At 43.6% G+C, this 19,466-nt stretch overlaps 1 protein-coding gene across 3 annotated transcripts in view; it reads left to right on the forward strand.

Annotated features, from left to right (window-relative positions):
- The first annotated feature begins 1,274 nt into the window (after nucleotides 1-1,274).
- STAM2 (signal transducing adaptor molecule 2) overlaps nucleotides 1,275-19,466 on the forward strand; it is a 37,128-nt gene continuing 18,936 nt past the window's right edge. For 2 of the 3 annotated variants that reach the window (XM_006260419.4, XM_014599523.3), the window contains exons 1-3: nucleotides 12,857-12,965; nucleotides 13,840-13,915; nucleotides 14,168-14,263. In XM_006260419.4, coding sequence (XP_006260481.3) covers nucleotides 12,928-12,965; nucleotides 13,840-13,915; nucleotides 14,168-14,263 — 210 coding nt within the window. In that variant the 5' untranslated portion in view covers nucleotides 12,857-12,927. Of the gene's footprint in view, nucleotides 1,413-11,538; nucleotides 11,624-12,856; nucleotides 12,966-13,839; nucleotides 13,916-14,167; nucleotides 14,264-19,466 lie in introns of those variants that run through there. The other variant, XM_006260420.4, reaches the window with a different exon arrangement.

Genomic DNA, 19,466 nt, shown 5'->3' on the forward strand with positions numbered 1-19,466 from the left:
CTCTTTTATTAGACCAACAAGATTTTTGCAAAATCTTGTTGGTCTAATAAAATGCCCGCTGTTCTGGGCATTTGAGGGAGCCCGTGAGTGCCTGGCGCCTCCTGAATCTGGGGGTGCACCCGCAGATTTTGCAAAAATCTTGTTGGTTTAAGAAGAGAGATCATCTCTACTATAAGTCCTGAGTGCCTTTTCTTCTAGACCAATACGGCTACAACCTGGATACCCGGCACACAAAAGATATCAAATTTTAGCTGATTTCTGAAATGAAATCTTCGTACTTTCCCAAGTAGGAAGCAACTGTGACCGCCTGAAACTGCAGATCCTGCTCTTGCCTTTGTTTCAAGGTAATCTGCATCAGCACAGACCCCGACAGGAGGTGAGGCTCCTTACCAGCTATGAACCGACTGCCCAGACGAGTTTTGCATCTATCGACTCCTCTGTGAAATCCTATGAAATATGAATTTTCAATTCTACCCAGGGGAACTTTATTTTTTCTCCACTGCCTGATGAAGGGTGTCTGGGCCCAAAAGCTGGCCATTAACGAATTTATTTTATTTTTTTTCAAAAATCTTGTTGGTTTCATTAATCAAAGATATCACCTCTGTCCACGAGCCCCGATCGCCTTTTCCTCTACACCAACATGGCTACAACCTGGATGCCCGACCGCTGTTCTGGGCACTTGAGGGAGCCCGTGAGTGCCTGGCGCCTCCTGAATCTGGGGGTGCACCCGCAGAAACCGCCGACGGCAACGGCCCGGGGGGGAGGGGGGGGCACGTGCACCCCCTACCAGTCGCCTATGGAGAAGCCTCTCCCGCCACTCAGACGAGCCCCCATCGCGACCGGCCCGCGGCTGGCTCCACCCCGCCCCGCCCCGCCCCGCCCACCAAACACGTCAGAGGCCGCAGAGACGCAGCGAGGCCCCGTGGGGCTTGGCTGCCCCCTGCGGGCCGCGCTGAGAACATCCCGCTGTCTACGGCCCCTGGCCAGACCCCGCCGCCTACAGCCTTGCCTTCGCTCCAGCCCCGCCCCCGAGTGCGCGGGGTGGGCGTGGTCGCGTGCAAGCGGCGCTGGTCTCTCCTCCTCCGCTCTGAGGCCCCCGGGGTCTAAGCCGGTGCCTGACTCTATTGCCCCGCTCCGAGAAGCCGCCCGGCAGGTGCAGGGCCCCGGGTGGGGGCTCCTCCGGCCGCAGGGGGAAGGTGGTTCTTTTCCGCGGGTCCCCGTGTTTTGGGTCAGGCGCGGCGCGGACGCGAGCGGCGGGGCCTGCGCGGCGGCGGCCGGAGCCGGAAGCGGAAGCGGGCGCGGGGAGGGGCCCGGCCGCGGGGAGCGAGCCGCAGCCGCCTCGGGCTCCGCCATCGTCGTCGCTGTCGTCGTCATGCCGCTGTTCACCCCCAACCCCTTCGAGCAGGATGTGGGTGAGTGCGCGGGGCCGGGGCCTGTCTCCGTGGGCCGGGCCTGAGGGGGGCTGCCAGGGCGGGGAGTGGAGGAGCGGCTCCCTCCTGCCCTGTCACGGCAGCGGCTCCCAGGCCGGGGCGCTCCTTCCCTGCGGCCGCCCTCCTCCAGGCGGGGGCTTGTCGGGATGCCGCGGGAGGCGAGCGCTGCCTCGGATAAACACGGCTCTGAAGTCGGGGCCACGCACGTCCCTGAAGTGGCGGAGGGCGGCGGGTGCTTGGAGGCCAGGGAGGGTTGAGACCCGCTGCTGCCTCCTCTCCCCGTTCCCTCTTGCGCAATACCGGGCGGACTGTAGGTCATCTGTCCTGTCTTGCGGGCGTTTATCCTCTCATCTGTTTTTGTAGTTCAGGTTCCTGCTGTTTGGGAAGACACACAGGTTTTTAATGAGAGGTGTTGCTATCGTCGGGTGTTCTAATGATTGTAACATCTGTTTCCATAGAGCTGCACAGCAGTTAAACGCCGACCTGCAACCGTGTCTGCTGCAAGCAGGTTTTCACACCAATTGCCTTGTTTCTCTCTGTAGCATGTAGTGGGCTGAATTGCCTAAATTGGGGGTGTCAGATAGAGGGGCACTGATATATCGGTCCATATCAGATCGGCATTGATAAAAGGAAAATTGATATTATCAGCAACCGCCTTTTTAGTCGGTGTAGTTGGTGGCATCGCCGATAAATGCCACGTGAGCAGCCAGGAATGCAGCCTGGCAGCTTGGAGACCAGCGCCCAGTGGGTAAGTGTAGGGGGATAGGGTGAGGGGGCAAAACAAGCAGCATCTGGGGGGAAGGGGTGTGGGGGAGAGAACGGGGGTGGGGGGGGAAAGCGAGGCCCCCATGATGAGGGAGGGAGTGGGCAGGCGCAGGGCGTGGGACAGAGCCAAGGGGGGCATGGGGTGGGGGGGGGCAGTTCCCAGCCACTTTGCTCACCCACGGGGGAGGCATGGGAGGGGCATGTACTCTCCGGATTTGTGTGTGGGGTGAGGGCGGGCTGCCTGCTGTGGGCTCGGGGCTGGGAGCTACTGGGAAGAGGCCAGTGCAGCCTCGGGCCCTGAGCACACAGTGGGCAGCCTGCCCTCGCCCCATGCACAGATCTGAAGGGCACGAGCTCCCCATGCCTCCCCCAGGGATGTGCACAGTGGTGGGGAGCTGCCCACCCCTTCTGTGGCCTCTCCCCACCCTCCCACCCCCCCAGATTTGCTGCCCACAGCTCTGTCCTATGCCCCACTCCACCCTAGCTGGTCAGTGCCTGCCCCTGCCCCAGCCCAATTCTTTCCCACATCATGGGGGCCTTGATCTCCCTCCCCCATGCTCTCTTCCTCCCACAGACTTACTGGCTGGACACTGGTCTCCAAGCTGCTGGGGTACGTATTGGCATTCAGAGCAGTATCGGCCAACGTGGCTGGTTAAGAATTGGCTGTTGGTATTGGGCAAAAAAATCTTTATTGGTGCATCCCTAGTGTCAAATGTATAACCTGTGGGCTGGATCTGGCATGAGATCAGCTGTATCTGGGCAGGCCTGCAGGGAGATCCATGCTCTGAATCCAGCTCGGGCCCCAGGTAAGTTTGGCAGTCCTGGCTTAAATTTCTTGCAGAGTCAAAAGAGTCACTCCTAGCTGGTCACAGTTTTGAAGTCTGATCATTTTGATACTGTAAGAGGAAAGTTTTGGGAGTTTAGACCCACATGGACTATATTTAAACCCTGAATACTACAGAAGTTATTGGTATTCAGGTTGTAGCTGTATTGGTCTGGAGGAAAAGGCAGTCGGGACTGGTAGTAGAGGTGATATCTTTTATTAAACCAACAAGATTTTTGCGAAAGAAGTCTTTAATTGCAAGCTTTCAGGCACAAACACTCTTGATCAGGCATTGGAGAAAAGATTGTAAAAGTTCTCCTGGGTAGAAATGAAAGCTCATATTTCATAGGATTTCACAGAGGAGTCAATAGATGGAAAACTCTGGGCAGTCAGTTCACAGGAGTTATTGTACCTTAGAAGTGAAATGTCATTTATTATAGGAAACTAAGCTTTGAGGCTTTTTTCTTTTTAAATTACTACTGCGTATGTTTCTGTCTGAACATCATTTCACTGGCTTATGCATTAGTTCCTGAGCTTGGCGTAGTCTGTGTTTAAAACCTTTCTAGTTGATACGCTACCTTTTTTTAGATGACATGACTCGTAACAAGTGTTATGCTCTTATGCATCTTACTTGCTTAGTCAAACTTTTGGGAGTTGCTTATTTTATAGTCAGCAGATTAAGAAAAAGTTCCATGGCTAGAGTCTAAAATACTTGATATCTTAAGGACTTAAAGCTTTGGTAGCTTTTTTTGTTTGTTTTTTTTGTGGGGTTTTTTTTTTTTTAAACAAGACGTACAGCTAGCTAGCAATCTGATCTGAAAGATACAGGATTTGCTTGGTTTACAAATCTAAATGGATTTAAGTCAGTGTACTTTGTATTTCCTCTCTGGAGGCCTAGGGTGACATCTTGACCAAAATGAAGACAGTAGGACCAGGGTTTCACTCCTTGTAAAACATCAGCTGGAAATTAATTTTATGGCATCAGATTAATCCTTGGCTGACATCTGTCTATTACAAAAATTACCAGGCAGTCTTGACAATGAGGATGGTGTTGACTCTGGGCCTCTGTGTGCTATATTTGCCTGTATAGCCTACGGATCATGCCTTCACTATCCTGAATACTGACCTTGTAGTTTTAAATACCTGTTTTAAATTAATCAGCACTGTACATTTAATTGGAAAATGTTTAACATAAAAACAATTTTTAAGTTGGCAATTTTAACAGAAAGCAGAGTTAAGCATTCTTGGGATTTTTGTCAATCCTAAAATATTATGGGCTGTTCTAACAAAAACATTTGCTTGTGCTTTTACTTAAACTAGCACAGATGTGCAGTGCTTAGATGTTCTTGTGTTTCCTTAACATATCTTCAAATCATACAAAATAAAAACATTCTATTCATTCCTCTTTTTTTGCAAACTACCCTGAGCTATTGATGTTGACACAAGATTGATATGGTGATAGAAACTTGCCAAACCAGCTATAGATGAGTTTGTTTGAAAAGCCTCATGAAATGTATATGCCCTTGCTAGTAGGAACATGTTTTAAATGGTTCTATTCAATTCATTTGCATGAAGAAAGACCTTTAGGACTGCAGATCTCAACTTCTGACTAAAATATTCTGCAAACTTCCTGCTTTTGGCACTTCCAGGCTCTTAATAATTTTAAGGTAACATTCATTGAATGGGATTTAATTACTGGCTGTATGGGCAAAGTACTACAACAAAGTAATAGTTACAAATAATAGTGCCAAATCTTGTGGCCCTTTCTGCAGTAAAAATCCTATTTTGCAGTCTTCCTGGAATAAGGAGCTACCATTTAGAAGGTGCATCTTTTTTAAAACTTAAACAAAATCCTGCTATACTGTACTGTGGATAATATCTCTCACCCTTTCTCTTCCCTTGGTTCTTTGAAGTTTGTATGCTTGCATGAAAGCAGTGTTGGTTTTTCGTAAGTGTTCATCTGCTGCTGTTACATACTTGAAGTTTTATTAATTTGAAATAGAAAGCAACTGTTTTGTAAATGATTGTGGTATCAGAAGATTAAGGTGAGGAACAGTGAACTTCAGAAACGTGAGCTCTTTAATGTCTTGCGTTTCCTTACCATGTGTATATAAGAAAATCAGGTACGGTTTGGAGAATTGTACTCAGACTTTCTGTGTGAATGACTTTTTGTATTAAGAACATAGTATTTTATTTTTAGGGCTTTGGGAAGATTAGGTGAAAGTATACAGTAATAAAACAGTTACTTCAGTTAACATACTAATGAAAACATGGAAAGAAGTTTTATTTTAATCAAACTCTGGCTGAATTTTTAAATCCATGATTAAATATTTAGCTACTGTTGTAAGAGTGATCATGTGTATGGCTATAGTCTACATGTAAATGGAACAAAGCAACAGTCCTTCATAAATCATACTTAAACAGTGCAGTGGGTAAAGTACATCAAATAGTCATAGAACATAGAGCTGAAAGTAGCCTCATGTTCAATGTGTACATTTTCCTGCATCACTTTTGTAAGATAATCAGGCTCTGTCTTACAACTCTGGTTTCTCACTGTCATTCATATTGGAAGGCTTCAGAAACTTGGTCTTCCAATGCCTGTCTTGGAACTTGGTCTTCTAAAGTCTGTTATCCTAAATACCTTTTCTGCTTCCATGTCATTTACCTGGTGTGTGTGTGCATATACAGAGAGTAATCCTGTTTTGGTAGGCTGAGTGAACCGAACGCTTTGTCTGCTTTTGTAATTTCCATTCTGGTAGCCTTTCTCTGCATGTGTTCCAGTTTGATTAATTTACCTTTCTTGAGTGTCAGTGACTAGAAACATACATAGCTCTGCAGGTGATGGCTCACCTGTGCCTTGTAGAATGGCATTTACAGTAATTTTCCCTGTCCCTACTAGAAATACCTTCTCTGGTACACTTTACCTCAACATGCATTTGCCTCTTTCTGGGCCATGTCACACTTGTGGTTTATAGTTATTCTGTGATTTCATTAGTTCACCCAGGTCTTCCCCTCTAATATTTGCAACTGATAAGTTTCCAGTTCATAGTAGAAATTCTTTTATTAAAGGGTATTGCTTTTTTTTGCTCTAATACATTTAAAAAATAAAATTTAGAGGAACATTAAAAAAAAAACCCCTCTATGAAGTAAATTTTGTTTGTTAAACTGATATAACCTCTTTTGAAGTAGGAAAGATCTTCGTTTCTTAGTGAATTCAGTTTTGTTGTAGCAAAAATCTCAGTACTTTGCTATATCCTTGTTCATTTTTTAAATAAACTATCAAAATAAAAGTTTTGAAATCATTGTGCTTAGATGCATGAAATATAAAACAGATACTATCTGTTGTTTACAATATTTACATTGGTAAAATACTTTTACTTTGTGAATACAGTCTGTATCACTATGCATTCTTGTACAGAACATTATCTTGGCATAGAGTTCTTGTCTACTAGTTTTGAGCTATATCAGTTTGTGTGTGTGTTAATCTCTAGAGCCCTGGAATAAAACCGAGTCACAAGTAAGTGTTTTAGTTTCTTTTTTTTCTGATGTGTTGCAAAATCATCACAGAATTTGGTATGACTGGCTTAAGGGGAGCCAGGACTGAATAACCAAATATTTGCAGATCTGAAGTAAAGGCCTTGTCAACACTAAAAATCTAACTGGTAAGACTTTTGCTGTCATGAAGTTGCCAGCTTTGTTGTGTTGTTCAAGCATGTATTTGGCTGAGTTTGTTTTTGTTAAGTCCTTGTTGGGTGAGGCTGTTTTTGGAGGGGGGTGGAAAGTGCACCTTGGATAAGAATTGCAGGGTCTGGTGCACTGCCTGCGGGACACTTCTGCAGAGCAGTGTGGAACGGCAGCAGCATCCTCAGAGATTTCTGAGAACACAGAATCAAGTTCCTACGGTTTTGGTTTTTTTTCCTCATCTCATAATGAACTATTCTCATACCAGTTGTATAGTTCCTGTAGGTTACTATGGGAATTACTATTTATTATTTTAATTTACTATTTTTCACTCTCCCTGGCATATTGGCGTCAGACCTTAAATATGCAGAATTCTCATCTGTTTTTAGAAACAGGTTGCACGATTTTTTTGTAACTAAAGAAATTCAGGTACCACAGTGTTTGGAAATGCAACAATGAATATGAGAAAACTGGGGAGACAGTGTTGCAGATAGTGCATGAAAAATACTGGGTGCTGTATGAATTTACTGGCTACCTGTACACAGTGGAAATGATACTTCTGCCCAGTGAAATTAACCACTGAGAAATGGGATTGACTGTTGATACAGGTCTGGGAAAATCCACCAGGATGTTTTCATGTTTGGAAATATAGGACTTTGCACAAAAATGCCAGCAGAGATGCTTTTCTAGAGAGGAGTATTCACTGTGCTGGAGTTGCAGCGTTGATAGGCCCAGGCCCCAGCATCACTGTCCTTTTACTCCTACTTTTATTTCTTCAAGTTGTCTTGGTGAAGTGGGTAGAACTACTGATAGTGAGCTGTGAAGAATTTGACTTGGTACAGCTAAACAGAAGGGCAGTTGCTAGAGATCTGGGGGAGTCTGTAAAAGATCATGTTAGCAGTCTTCCGTAGTATCACTTTGTGTTGCTTTTGTCTAATCCTTAATGTTCTTGGATTGAAATTAGTTTTGAAATTACGAAGATGTTTCAGAAGATAATGGCAGTTTTGCAATAAAACTATTTTGTGTGCAGTGATCATTTACTGGACCCACATTGCTTTTCTGCCTCATCATAAATGATTGATGCGTTCAACAGTGCTGCCATCAGTGTTCCTCGCTGGTGTGTAGTTCCCTGCTTTGTCAAAGACATACAGTGTGGGCAGCCATTTTGCCATTAATTTCTGAAACGCAATGTATTTGTAAATGCATTGTTATGAACTTGGGAGGTGTTTTGATTTCTAAGACCCATGAATCCTGCTTTAAAACATTTAGCAGCAAAAAAGGAATAAACTTAATTTTTCACAAACATATTGAAACTTGAAGTTTAGGGGTTCTGGCTGTTCCTGCATTAATGGAAGATCAGTGTATGTGTTGTCATAGCTGTTTACTTAGCCATTATAAGTGCTGAAGAAGTGGGAAATTGTGCCCTTATATGCTTATCAAGGTCAGTCTTTGAGCAGGTGTAGATAGGGGTACCTCTCAGATACCTCTTCAGAGCTTGCTGTTTATGTATATAAAAACAGACATTGTTAGATTTTGTGTGTTTAGTGGAAAGGAAAAGGTAACCAACCCCCTAAAACTTTAAAGGTGAGGGTCTTCATAAATATGTAAAGGGTTAGGTAAGCTTCAGAATTGCTCTGCGGTTCCTTGAATGCTGAGTAGTATGTGGAATACTACCAAAAGCCTATAGTCACAAGTGAGTGAGAGTGAGGGAGGGGCTTTTGGGTAACCTTGGGTGTGCATATAAGGATGACAGACATTGAAATAGGGCAGCTGCTTGAGGGTTGTACTGGCTTGTACGGAGTCCTGCTGTTCAAAGCAGGTGTACTCACTGGAGTAGCATTTACTGCAGCGAGTGAAACAAGGCTGCATTTCATGTGAATATCAAGAAGTGTCAAAAAATATCTTAAAAGTTCTGCTCAGATACTTGTCCTCTGCTTTGAAAAGCAGAATACATTATTTTGCAATGTTTGTTCTACAGGCGCATTTTACTCTTAAAGATCGTGTGGTCTGACCAGACATGTTATTGGATTGCTTGCAGAGATTATTTGAAACTTCCTGTGCATTTTATTTTTATGCCGAGGTGTTGCTTTTTAGTATGTGTTTCTGCTGACAATGAATTGATTTGTTAGTAGAAACTTCACTTTGCTGCCAAAATGTCATAGTTTATGGTACTTTTCCAATTTAGCTGCAAGTACGTGTTTTTCAGATGCTTAAAAAGACAGTTCTCTTTTTTGACTTCACCTGCATGGCTGCCATACAAAGGAAAGTGGAGAGGCTGGAAGGAGGGTCAAGAGAGTTAAAAGATTTCAGGGCCCACAAAAAAAAATGAGTAAAAACCCTGCAGGAGTGAACAAGTAGGAAGAGACATGTACAAAACATGCTGAGGAAGGGGAATGTTGGACATGGCAATCCTGGACGGTGGTATTCAGAATCATGACTAGATTTGAGACTAGCTACTATCACAAGAGCTGTGGTGCATTTTTATTTTACAGCTTATGTTGCATGTTTTGATAAAAGACATATCATTCTGAGGGTGGCTTAGTTATAATTTGAGAGGGAGGGAGGAAGTACTGAGACTTGGAGGACTCAAAACTGGGTGTAAATTCATGCAGTGGCATGACATGTGAAGGCATCTTTTACCAGCAATGCTTTACAGCTTAGACTGAACCAAGGGTCTGTGGCAGTTCTTTGCATATGATGTATATTTAGTTCCAAGAAAGTATTTTCTTCATTGCATTCGTGAACATTAAGTTTTTTCAGACCATGTCCCAATATATTAAAACAAGTTTAAAAGATAAACCTTAACTAGGGAAAACTTTTGAACACATGGTTACTGTTTTCAAAGTTCAATTAGTTTAGTTTTGTATGTGAATTTTTTGCTAATGTCTTGATCAGGCATTTTTATCTCTAGTAGTAAAGACTTCTCCAAACAGCCTTTTTTATTTTTTTTTAAGGCAGCATCAGGGTTGGAATATGTCTTAGATAAGAGCTGTCCAACTTCCTGGATGTATGCAGTGCTGGATACAGACCTGGGGATTGCACACCTTGGTCCCCTTGAGACTGCATGCCCTCTCCCTGAGATCCCTTCCTGCCATGTATCTAGCCCATTCCCCTCCGGCCCCCCAGTTACCCCTCACTCTGGTTGCATGTACAGCCCAGCTCCTTCTAACATGTGCACAGGACCCCGCTCCCTTTCCCCTTTGTGTACACCTGGCCAGTAGCCTGGCTCCCTCCCTCTCTTTCTGAGCATGCAGCATGAGCAGTCTGGCCCCTTCCCCATAGGAAGCTGGAGTATTGTGGGGGGGGGCCACAAGACCAATGGACAGAGCAACAGCTGGGTGGGAGCCTGGGGGCTGCAAACTGACCCCTCAGCCTGTAAGCTGGCAGTTGGACAGTCCTGTTTTAGACTGTCCCAGCTTCCCCAAAAGAGCTAGTCTAGCTTGTAGTAGTACAGATGATCAGGGCATCACCTCAGGTTTGAATGTTTCCACCTAAATCCAGCTGTGTGTTTACATAATAAGGTTTCCAGCAATCCTCTTGGTTGCTACTTCTCTGACTTCTTTGTGGAATCTAGTCCCCAGCTCCTGACTGAGCTGCTTGAAAAGTGGTTTCCACTGTACCCCAAAATGTACTGAGCAGTGAAGCTTGCTATAAGAGAAGTAACCTAATTACAGCCTTCTAATCAGCTTTATGCTGTAGTGGTATCGCTATTGGCAAACTTGCACTCTGAACAGCTGCCATTACAGGACACTAACACAGGCTGAGAGACTTAGTGAGCTATCATGTTCTGTTTTCACTTGTAAAACAATTTTTAAAATGTGGGATAGTATGGATTGTGTGATTTCTCTTATTGCAGCTGGGCCCTATAGATTTTCTGAAACCACCAGCCCCATTTACGAAAAATAATGAAGTTCCAAAGTTTTGTGAAAGAGCTTAACCAGTTATCTGTGAATACTTAGAGAATATTATAAATAATATTTGCTTTTTACTGTAATAGACTAAAAATGATTCCTAGGACCATCCATATAATAGACTATATTTAATTTGCTATTTAAGAATTATTTTTGTCATAGCCATATATTATTATATGATCTCAGTAACATGGCCCTACCACCAAATCTTACTATTTAATATGTAGGGAGTATGTAACTAAATTACATTAGGCTTTAGAGGCCAGTGGATTGAGTGGCATAATAAATGCTAGATAAAAAAATGCTTTTTATGAAGAAAAGACTACATAGAGCAATATGTATATTCTTTGTATCATTTTCGTTTATGTTATCTTAAATTAACATTGAAGGCCTCATGGCAAGGTGTGCATTAAGGAGTTGAGTGAGGAGAAGCTAGCATTTGAGGAAAATATTGAAGGTACATAGTGAAAATACTTTTAATTATCTTTTAGATTGTATTATATATAAACTTGATGATATCCTTGAGTAGAATCTAAATAGCAAATTGCATCTTAAATATCAAATTAAATATATTATACATTGTATGGATGGTCTTAGGAATCATTTTTAGCCTAAATTTGCAGTAATTAAGTGCAGAGTGCGGTATATATTTCATAATGTAACCACTACCTCTTTAAAGTCTGTTGTTTGCTTTTTGGCTCTTAAGTGCTAATCAGAGTTGTTAGTGTTGTGCCATAATATAAAGTGTGTGTGGTGTAGTAGGTTTTCTGATGTACACCATAAAACTTTTAGAAATTAGCAAATATTACAGTTAGTCTAGGAAAAGACATTGTTGTTCTCAGTTATTCACATACAGAGCGTTGCTGTTTATATTTGTTCACTAAAATTTGAACTCAAATTTGATGCATGTCTTGTTTTTTCTCTACAGAAAAGGCCACAAATGAATATAATACCAGTGAGGACTGGGGTCTTATTATGGATATATGTGACAAAGTTGGAAGTACTCCTAATGGGTAAGATGTATCTCATCTTTGCAATGTTGAATTTCATATTCAGTTAAAAAATGGATGCTGTTACAAGAGTGAAGCTCCCAAAGATCCTTTTTAGAGTTGGCTCTGCAGAAATATTGACCTAAAATATTCATAAACTGTGCTAATGATCTGCACAGTTGGCTTTAAAACCTGCTGAGAAGAAGTTTGAAGCTTTTGTTTTCCAGCAAAACTTCCAGGAGGATAATTGATGTATGCTGGACTTACTTCAATTTTATGCAGCATTACACAGTAAAATGAGCTATTCATGTTAAGATAGCCTTGCATAAAGTTCCTGAAGCATCTAAGTCAGAAGGAGAAAGTGGAACTAACTTCATTGTGCAAAGCTAGTTCTCTACTCAAGGGGGAAAGTTAACTATGGCAAAGTTTTTGCGTAGGTAGTTGTATGTGGGGGAGGGAAGGGTGGTATGGATAGAGGGCAACAAGGAAAAAAAGGCCAGGTTCCAAATTAAATTTTAACGTATATAAGCATAGTCAGTAATTTCAGTCGTCTTGTAAAGGTCAAATGTAACTGCTGAATTTTGCCTCTGTGTTGGTTTTGAATTTTGTAGTAGAGATGCCTATCAGTTGCCTATCAAATGGACACTGATAAAAGGGAAACTTACGTTATTGGTTATTGGCCTTTTTTGGCCGTTGTAGCTGATAATGTTCTCCGATACTTACGCCTTCTTTCTGGGGCCCCTGGATACGCACGCCCTCATCTCCTGATCGGTGGGCTGAGCTGGACTGCAGTGGAGCAGCTGCCGTGGTGTACCGGGCAGTGGCATAGCATGGACTGCAGGTTGGGGCTGGGGCTGGGGCTGGGGCAGGTGCTGTAAAAGGTGCTGAATACTGCAGATGTGACTGGGGAGGGGAGGGGTGGGTGGAGCTGAGCTGCCCAATCCAGCCCAGTGTGACTCAACCCACAGTGCCTGGGGGTCTTTGCCCCAGAGGCAGGTGGCAAAGCTTGGCCGGGGCCAAGCTTCTCGGGCCCTGGTCACTTCCCAGAGCATAGCAGCATGTGGAGGCGCGGCCCTCCCATGGCGCACAGCAGCAGTGGAGTCCCATGTGCTTTGTGCCTGGTTGTGCTTGCCACCAGTGCGGGCAGAGGGTGCAGGGTGGGGTGGCAAGCAGTTGCTGTGGGTCTGACTGGCCCCAGCCTGGGCTCAGGCCTGGTGTGGGAGCCGCAACAACTGCCTGGCCTCCTCCTCAACCTGAATCTGAGAGGAGGGGTTATTGTGGAGGAGACAACAAATGAATATAATACCAGTGAGGACTGGGGCCTTATTATGGATATATGTGACAAAGTTGGAAGTACTCCTAATGGGTTATATGAATCACTTATTTCCCACCATGCACATTGTGGGGGAGGGGTTTGTCTTGCATCCAAGGCACTGGGGTAGGTGCTGCTTAATGGGGGGATGAGGTGCCCCACAGCTGCACCCCTCTACAAACTGCGCTGTGCCCGCCTTGCCCTAATGTTGGCAACCAAGCCCTTGTTATGGCCTGGCGGCAAGAAGCAGGACAAGGGCTCTGAAGGAGAAGGGGGAAGACAGCAACTCCCCTGCAACCCCACTTTCCCTGGGTCACGTGCACACTGCCATCTAACGGAGCTTGAGGGAGACTCCGTTCCCCTTGCCTGGCAGCAGCCATCAGAAGCTGACCCCTGTGGCTACTCACCACCTTGGGCAGTTGTTCCTTCCCACTGCTGTGTGCAGCCAGGGTCCTTAGGCCAGCTGGGTCCTGCCCTGGGCAGAGGGATGAGAACGGGAGCCTGGCCCAGAGACCACCCAGCCCTGGGCAGCCAGGCAGGCTCAGGCAGCTGCCCCCAGATTGGGATTGAAGGACAGGGGCCAAACGGCTCTGCACAGACAGGTGTAGGCCACTACTAGGCTAGCCTTGCCTGCTGCAACTGGCATGCACACTTTTACATGGGCTTCGGGAGTAAGGGGGTAACACTTTATTTACAGTGGCTCCCAGAACCACTAGTGCTCCTGTGTCTACTGTATCAGCATTCTCCACGCTTAGAAATGGTGCTAAATATACAAAATATCAGTTATTGAATCAGTACTGGCCGATATGACTGGTTAATATATTGACTATCGGTATTGGCCAAGAAATCTTTATTGGTGCACCCCTATTTTGTAGCAGTAGTGCTTGAAGTGTACTTCTGTACCACTGAAATATTTTTTGTCTTCTAGAGCAAAAGATTGCCTTAAAGCCATTATGAAAAGGGTAAATCATAAGGTCCCACATGTGGCATTACAAGCACTAACAGTAAGTAGCCTATGCACTATTATTTTACCAAACTGACATATGTATATCTTTATGTACTCAAGAAGTCATTATAGTTGAATTCTGTCCAGGAATACTTGTATGCAATTCTAGTGGACAGCTGATGGAGTTGTGTGTGTGCTTATCCAAGAGTGGAATTTGGCCCTTATTCTTTTGCAATATGTATTTGTATTGTGGACAGTAACTTTTATTGCCATCTTAATTTTTCCCCCACAATGTTATTTCTGTTTTCAGCTGTTAGGAGCCTGTGTATCAAATTGTGGGAAGATTTTTCATTTAGAAATATGTTCACGTGATTTTGCAAGTGAAGTTCGTGTTATAATAAATAAGGTAACCTTTTTCATTTACATTGAAACATAAGTCACTTGTAATTACATTTGATAACATTTTCCTGGGTTAATCTATAGTGATTCAGTCTCTGATTCTGCTGAAGTTGTAAATACTGACTGATACCTGTCCTGTCAATGACTTAATGCTATTTCTTTGTGTGGGAGGAAGGGGGGAGAGTGTGCTAGGGAAATGACTTGCAGATATTAAAGGGAGTAGTTTTAAAGTAGAGTGAGTTACGTGAATTTTAATAATACTTTGATATATAAAGAACTCCTAAACTGGATTAATTTGGTAAGGGCTGTTTTTCTGGATTATTTTTTCTTGGGTACAGTGAAATACGGAAGGGAAAAATACTATTGTTCATCCAAGCACTTTTCACTTTAGTTAGCAAGCATACTGTAGATAAGGTGGAAAGCCTTCAGTAGGTTTGCTTCATTTTATAAGATGCACATATTGCTTAATAAAAAATAGAATCAGGAAAGCTAGTAGTAAACCAGTATTGCTACATGAAAAGATTTGAGGGATTCAGGTCAAATTGAAATCCTTTTAAAGTATGGAAACTGAAACTCAAATTATGGGATGTCAGTTACAAGGGTAAAGAAGTTTACAAACAAGACAATCTTTGAGTTAGCAGAAAGGATTGGTCTTTGGGTCACCAGAGGTTAAAGGGAAGGATGCTACAGATTCTGAGGATCTAGATAGTTGCTCTGCATCAACAGATGCTATCTATTGTGCAGATACCAAAATAAGGTCTTTTTTTTTTTTTATCCTTGGTTATAAACATGTGGTAATATTAGTGTCGTAAAAAATTTTGGAACAAATTGAAAATTTAAAGAACTCATGGGGCTCTGATAGTATTAGTCCAAAAATTCAGAAATACCTTAAGTATGAAGTGACCCAGGCATTAGGAAAAATATTGAAAACTGCTACTAAACAGGTACTAAACCTGGAGGACAGCAGATGTTTTACCTGTATTAAAAAAACCCCATGCAACAAAAAAAAAAGCTTTGTGTACTACTCCAGATAAGAGATTTTAAAATTTGCTAACTGATAAATTGGTTGAAGTAAAAGTTAAAAATATAGTAGTTTCATCTTGGAAGATCTTACCAAAAGCTTAAGAAGATTATGAAAACAAAGATATGGTAAAATGAATATCCAGAATTATCTGAAGCTAAACAGTTGTTAGAAAATTCTGCTGAATTTTGCTCATTCTGGGAGACCTGTTAGAAAATGACATGTTCCCCATATCTGCCCTCCTCCCATAGTTTTTGTTGGGGTTTTTTTGCACTTTCCACTAAAGCAGGAGTTGGCAACCTTTTATTAAAACAGCTGACTGACAGGCAAGCCAGAGGCAGCAGTTAGATATTCCACCACTAGATGGTGCATTCTTACACAATACTTACAGATGGCCAAGTATATGTAAACAGGTGATTTGCAGTAGGCCCAGTCTGTTTTTTGGATGCTTGGAGCAAACAAGCCTTCTGTATCCCATTTGAATAAGCTCATTTGTTCTTTCAAAATTTCCTGTGGCTTTTAATTTTTGTTACTTCCTAAAGGTGGAACAGGTCTAAATCCTCTTTCTCCTCTTTTTTTTATCCAACCCTTTGCTGAAGACATGACATTTCAGATTTACAGTACTTTCAATTGAGAAATAACCCATCTAATCCTATTGAACTGGTTGTACCTGGGAATATTGTTTACCTTGTTCTTTGGATGAGTTTTGCTCCTGGAGGGAAGGGAGGGATAGACAGGATGTTAAGGGTGAAGGAGCATCAACAGAGATTCATACCTTTTGGCAGGCACTGCTAGTCTTCCTTTCCTGCACAAGGTAACTTTCAGTGCTCTTTTACACTGGAAATAAGTCTGCTACTTCCTCAGCTTTTAAAATGATTTTTCTGGAGAAAAAGCGCACATCTTCAATATACCAGACAAATGCCTGAGGATTACTAATAGAAGTTGAGTTTCTGTTTAATCTCCTGTAAGGTGTATTCTGTGGGGGGCTGTCTTCAGCAGTTCGTTAGAATGACACTCTGTAGTGATGACTAGTTTCTTGCAGGTGGTTTGAAAACTCACCCCTAGCTGCTTGGTTGGTGTAATTTCACATGGTTCTGTTGAAGTCAGTGGAATGATGGTGATTGCAGCACCTGTCTCTTCTGTGAAGACTGGATTTAAATTGGTCCCCTTTTAAGTTCAGGCACTCTGCTCAAGAGAAGTCTGGTAGTTCTGTTCTAAGAAGATATTTATAGAGTGATTTTTAAAGTAAAAGCAAATTCAGAAAATGATTCTTAGGTCTCTGGCTAATTGGCATGTGTGCAAATTACCACAGGGGAAATGAAATTTAGTAAGGGTCAGTTCCTGTTCCCCCTGTTGGGTGTCTAAATGAACGTGGTGCCAGTTCAGTTCTGTTCCACTTATGTTCATGTCCCTGAAAATTCCTGAATGCAGTGGTGTTTCACCTTTTGGCCCTGTGGGCCAGATGAATGCTGTAGTGCTAGTCTGGGGGCCAGACAGAGACCCATGCACCAGGATCAGGCCTTGAGGCCTGGCACTGTCCCCTTCCTGCCCCAAATGCCAGGATTGAACCCTGGGGCTCAGCACATCCTGTCCCACCCCTGCACACTAGGATTGGTCCCTGGGGCCTGGCACCACCCCCGTGTGCTGGGGTAGGACCCTGGGGCCCAGCACTGCCCCTGTTCAGCCCCATGTACTAGGATCAGGTGCCAGATCTGGCACATGGAGCCCTGGACTTCAAACGGGTCCAGAAATTTGGTGGTGGGGGAGTGGTCGCACCTTCATTCTAGTGGCACCATTCCCCTGCTACCAAACTTCTGGACCCATAGGGAGCACTCTAGGCTGGATGACGCTGTGCCTGGGAGTTGACCACACCTGCATTACTGTATCTACTTTTGTACTGTCTCCATTTAACCCTTAAGACTGAATCATAAAAAGAAGAGAGTGAGGGAAAACAAACGGGGTTGTATTGCCACTTATTCAGGGAGTTGAACAGGATGAAATAGGACTGAATTTAAGCATGCAAGTCCACTTTACACCTAGTGGGTGAAATAGAAGCTGTCTGACTGTGGAACAAGTCCGACTGGAAATTACAGAGGGATCACCTTGCTGTCCACCACAGGAAAAATGATTGCAAGATTCTTCCTGAACCACTTGCTGAAGAGCTCTTCCTGGAATAATCATTGTGGGTTTAGGGCATCAAGAGGCACAACTGACATGATCTTCACAGCTCACCAGCTGCAGGAGCAATGTCAGGAACAACATAAACTTCTCTACGTAGCTTTTTTTTTTTTTTTTTTTTACCTCACAAAAGCCTTTGACTCTGTCAGCTGAGAAGTGCTGTGGAGGATCCATCTGAAATAGATGCCCACTGAAATTCGTCACCATTCTCTGCCTGCTCTATGATGGTATGTAAGTGGTGGTTCTCAGTAATGGATCTGTCACAGACCCCTTTGAGGTTATGACTGGATTTAAGCAAGGCTGCATCATCGCTCCAACAGTCTTCTCAGTATTCTTTACTGTGATGCTACATCTTACCACCTACAAACTTCCAGTAGGAGTGGAGCCAAACTATCGAATGGATGGTAAACTGTTTCATTTCAGCCAACTCCGAGGCAAAACCAAAGACCACCCTGACCTCCATCATCAAGCTCCAGTATTCTGATGATGCTGTAGTCTGTGCTTACTCGGAAGCAAACATTTAGGCAATTGCTAATGTCTTGACCGAGGCATGTGAGAAAGTGGGACTGACTCTTAATGTTCAGAAGGCTAAGGTCCTCCATCAACAAGCTCTTAATGAGCAGTCCCTGGACAGTGTACAGGAGATGCTTCAAGTTTTTGGAGAAGTACCATCAACGCTGCCTACAAAAGATCCTTCAAATCCAGTGGGGAGATAGACACAGCAACATCAGCGGCCCCTTTCAAGCAGGCACCATGAACATCTAGGTGGTGATCATTCGACATCAACTTTACTGGGCTGGCCACGTCATTTGGATGTCCATCTCCAGACTCCCAAAGCAAGCTTTTTTCTCCCAGCTCAGTCAAGGTGTATGCTTAAGAGGAGGGCAGAGAAAGTGCTTCAAGGACGTCCTCAAGGCCAACTTGAAAAGATGCGACATTGACATCAGCTTGTGGGAGATGTTGCCTAGGACCACCTGAAATGGAGGAAAAGTCTGCTGCAAGGGTCTCAGTGCTTTGATACCTTATGATGACAACAGGAGATGAAAAAGAGTGGGAGCAGCAGAAACAGTGTGTCATAGACTGAATCAAGAATCTGTAGCTGCCTACGCCACATGGAAACACGTGCCTGAGTTGCAGCAGAGTCTGTGGATCCTGGATTAGTCTCATCAGCCATCTTTAAACCCACAGATAAGACCATCATGGAAGATAATTGTCTTCGACTGTGAGGGATTGTCAAAGAAGAAACAGAACTGGGCTGCATGTGTTAGCTGCTCTGTGGTAACTGCCTGTGTGCATGATCTTTTCCCATACTAGATGAAAGCTTAAATGGGAATAGTGTAGTCCTCTTCCGTATGTTCGTATGCTTAACATTTGTGTATAATTCCATAGGCAAGAGATGCATTATGTAGCGAATAGGGCTTGCTTGAAAACAGCAACTCTGTTGCATGAAAAATTGCAGTTTTGAAGTTTGTTTCCATTGGACATGGAATGAAAATGAGACCTTTCAAAATTTTTTACGAAGACATGCAAGACCCACTATAGCAAAATCAACTGCCTTTTGGCTGGAGTTCTCTCTGGGATGTGAGGGTCCAGGTTGTGCAGGTTAATCAGAGGTTTAAAACTTTCAAATCGCACACTTCATGCTAGTATTGAACTCATTTGGGAGTGTGTAGGTGTCTGTCTTCTTCCTCCCTCTACACCTTCTCCTGCCAGAATTATAGTTTATTAATATCTTGTTGTGGTCAGTGTAGACATCAGAAAGGGATAGAGGAAAGACAAACAAACTAAGATTATGGGATTGCTCTGGTGGGGGGGGTAGTATATTTTCTTTCTTTTTAACAGAACCAGTTAGACTAGCATGGGAAAGGAGGAGATTGTATAGTATTCAGTCTCTGTGACTGACTGTTTAGGTATACCAATGTAGGACAGGGTGCTTGTGGAGAAGAAATTGGAGTATTAGCAGTTGAGGATAGGGCAAGTCTATGAAAAAACCTGGAATCAAGGTGGAAGG

Source organism: Alligator mississippiensis, chromosome 4 (genome assembly GCF_030867095.1).
Source record: "Alligator mississippiensis isolate rAllMis1 chromosome 4, rAllMis1, whole genome shotgun sequence".
Taxonomy (NCBI): domain Eukaryota; kingdom Metazoa; phylum Chordata; order Crocodylia; family Alligatoridae; genus Alligator; species Alligator mississippiensis.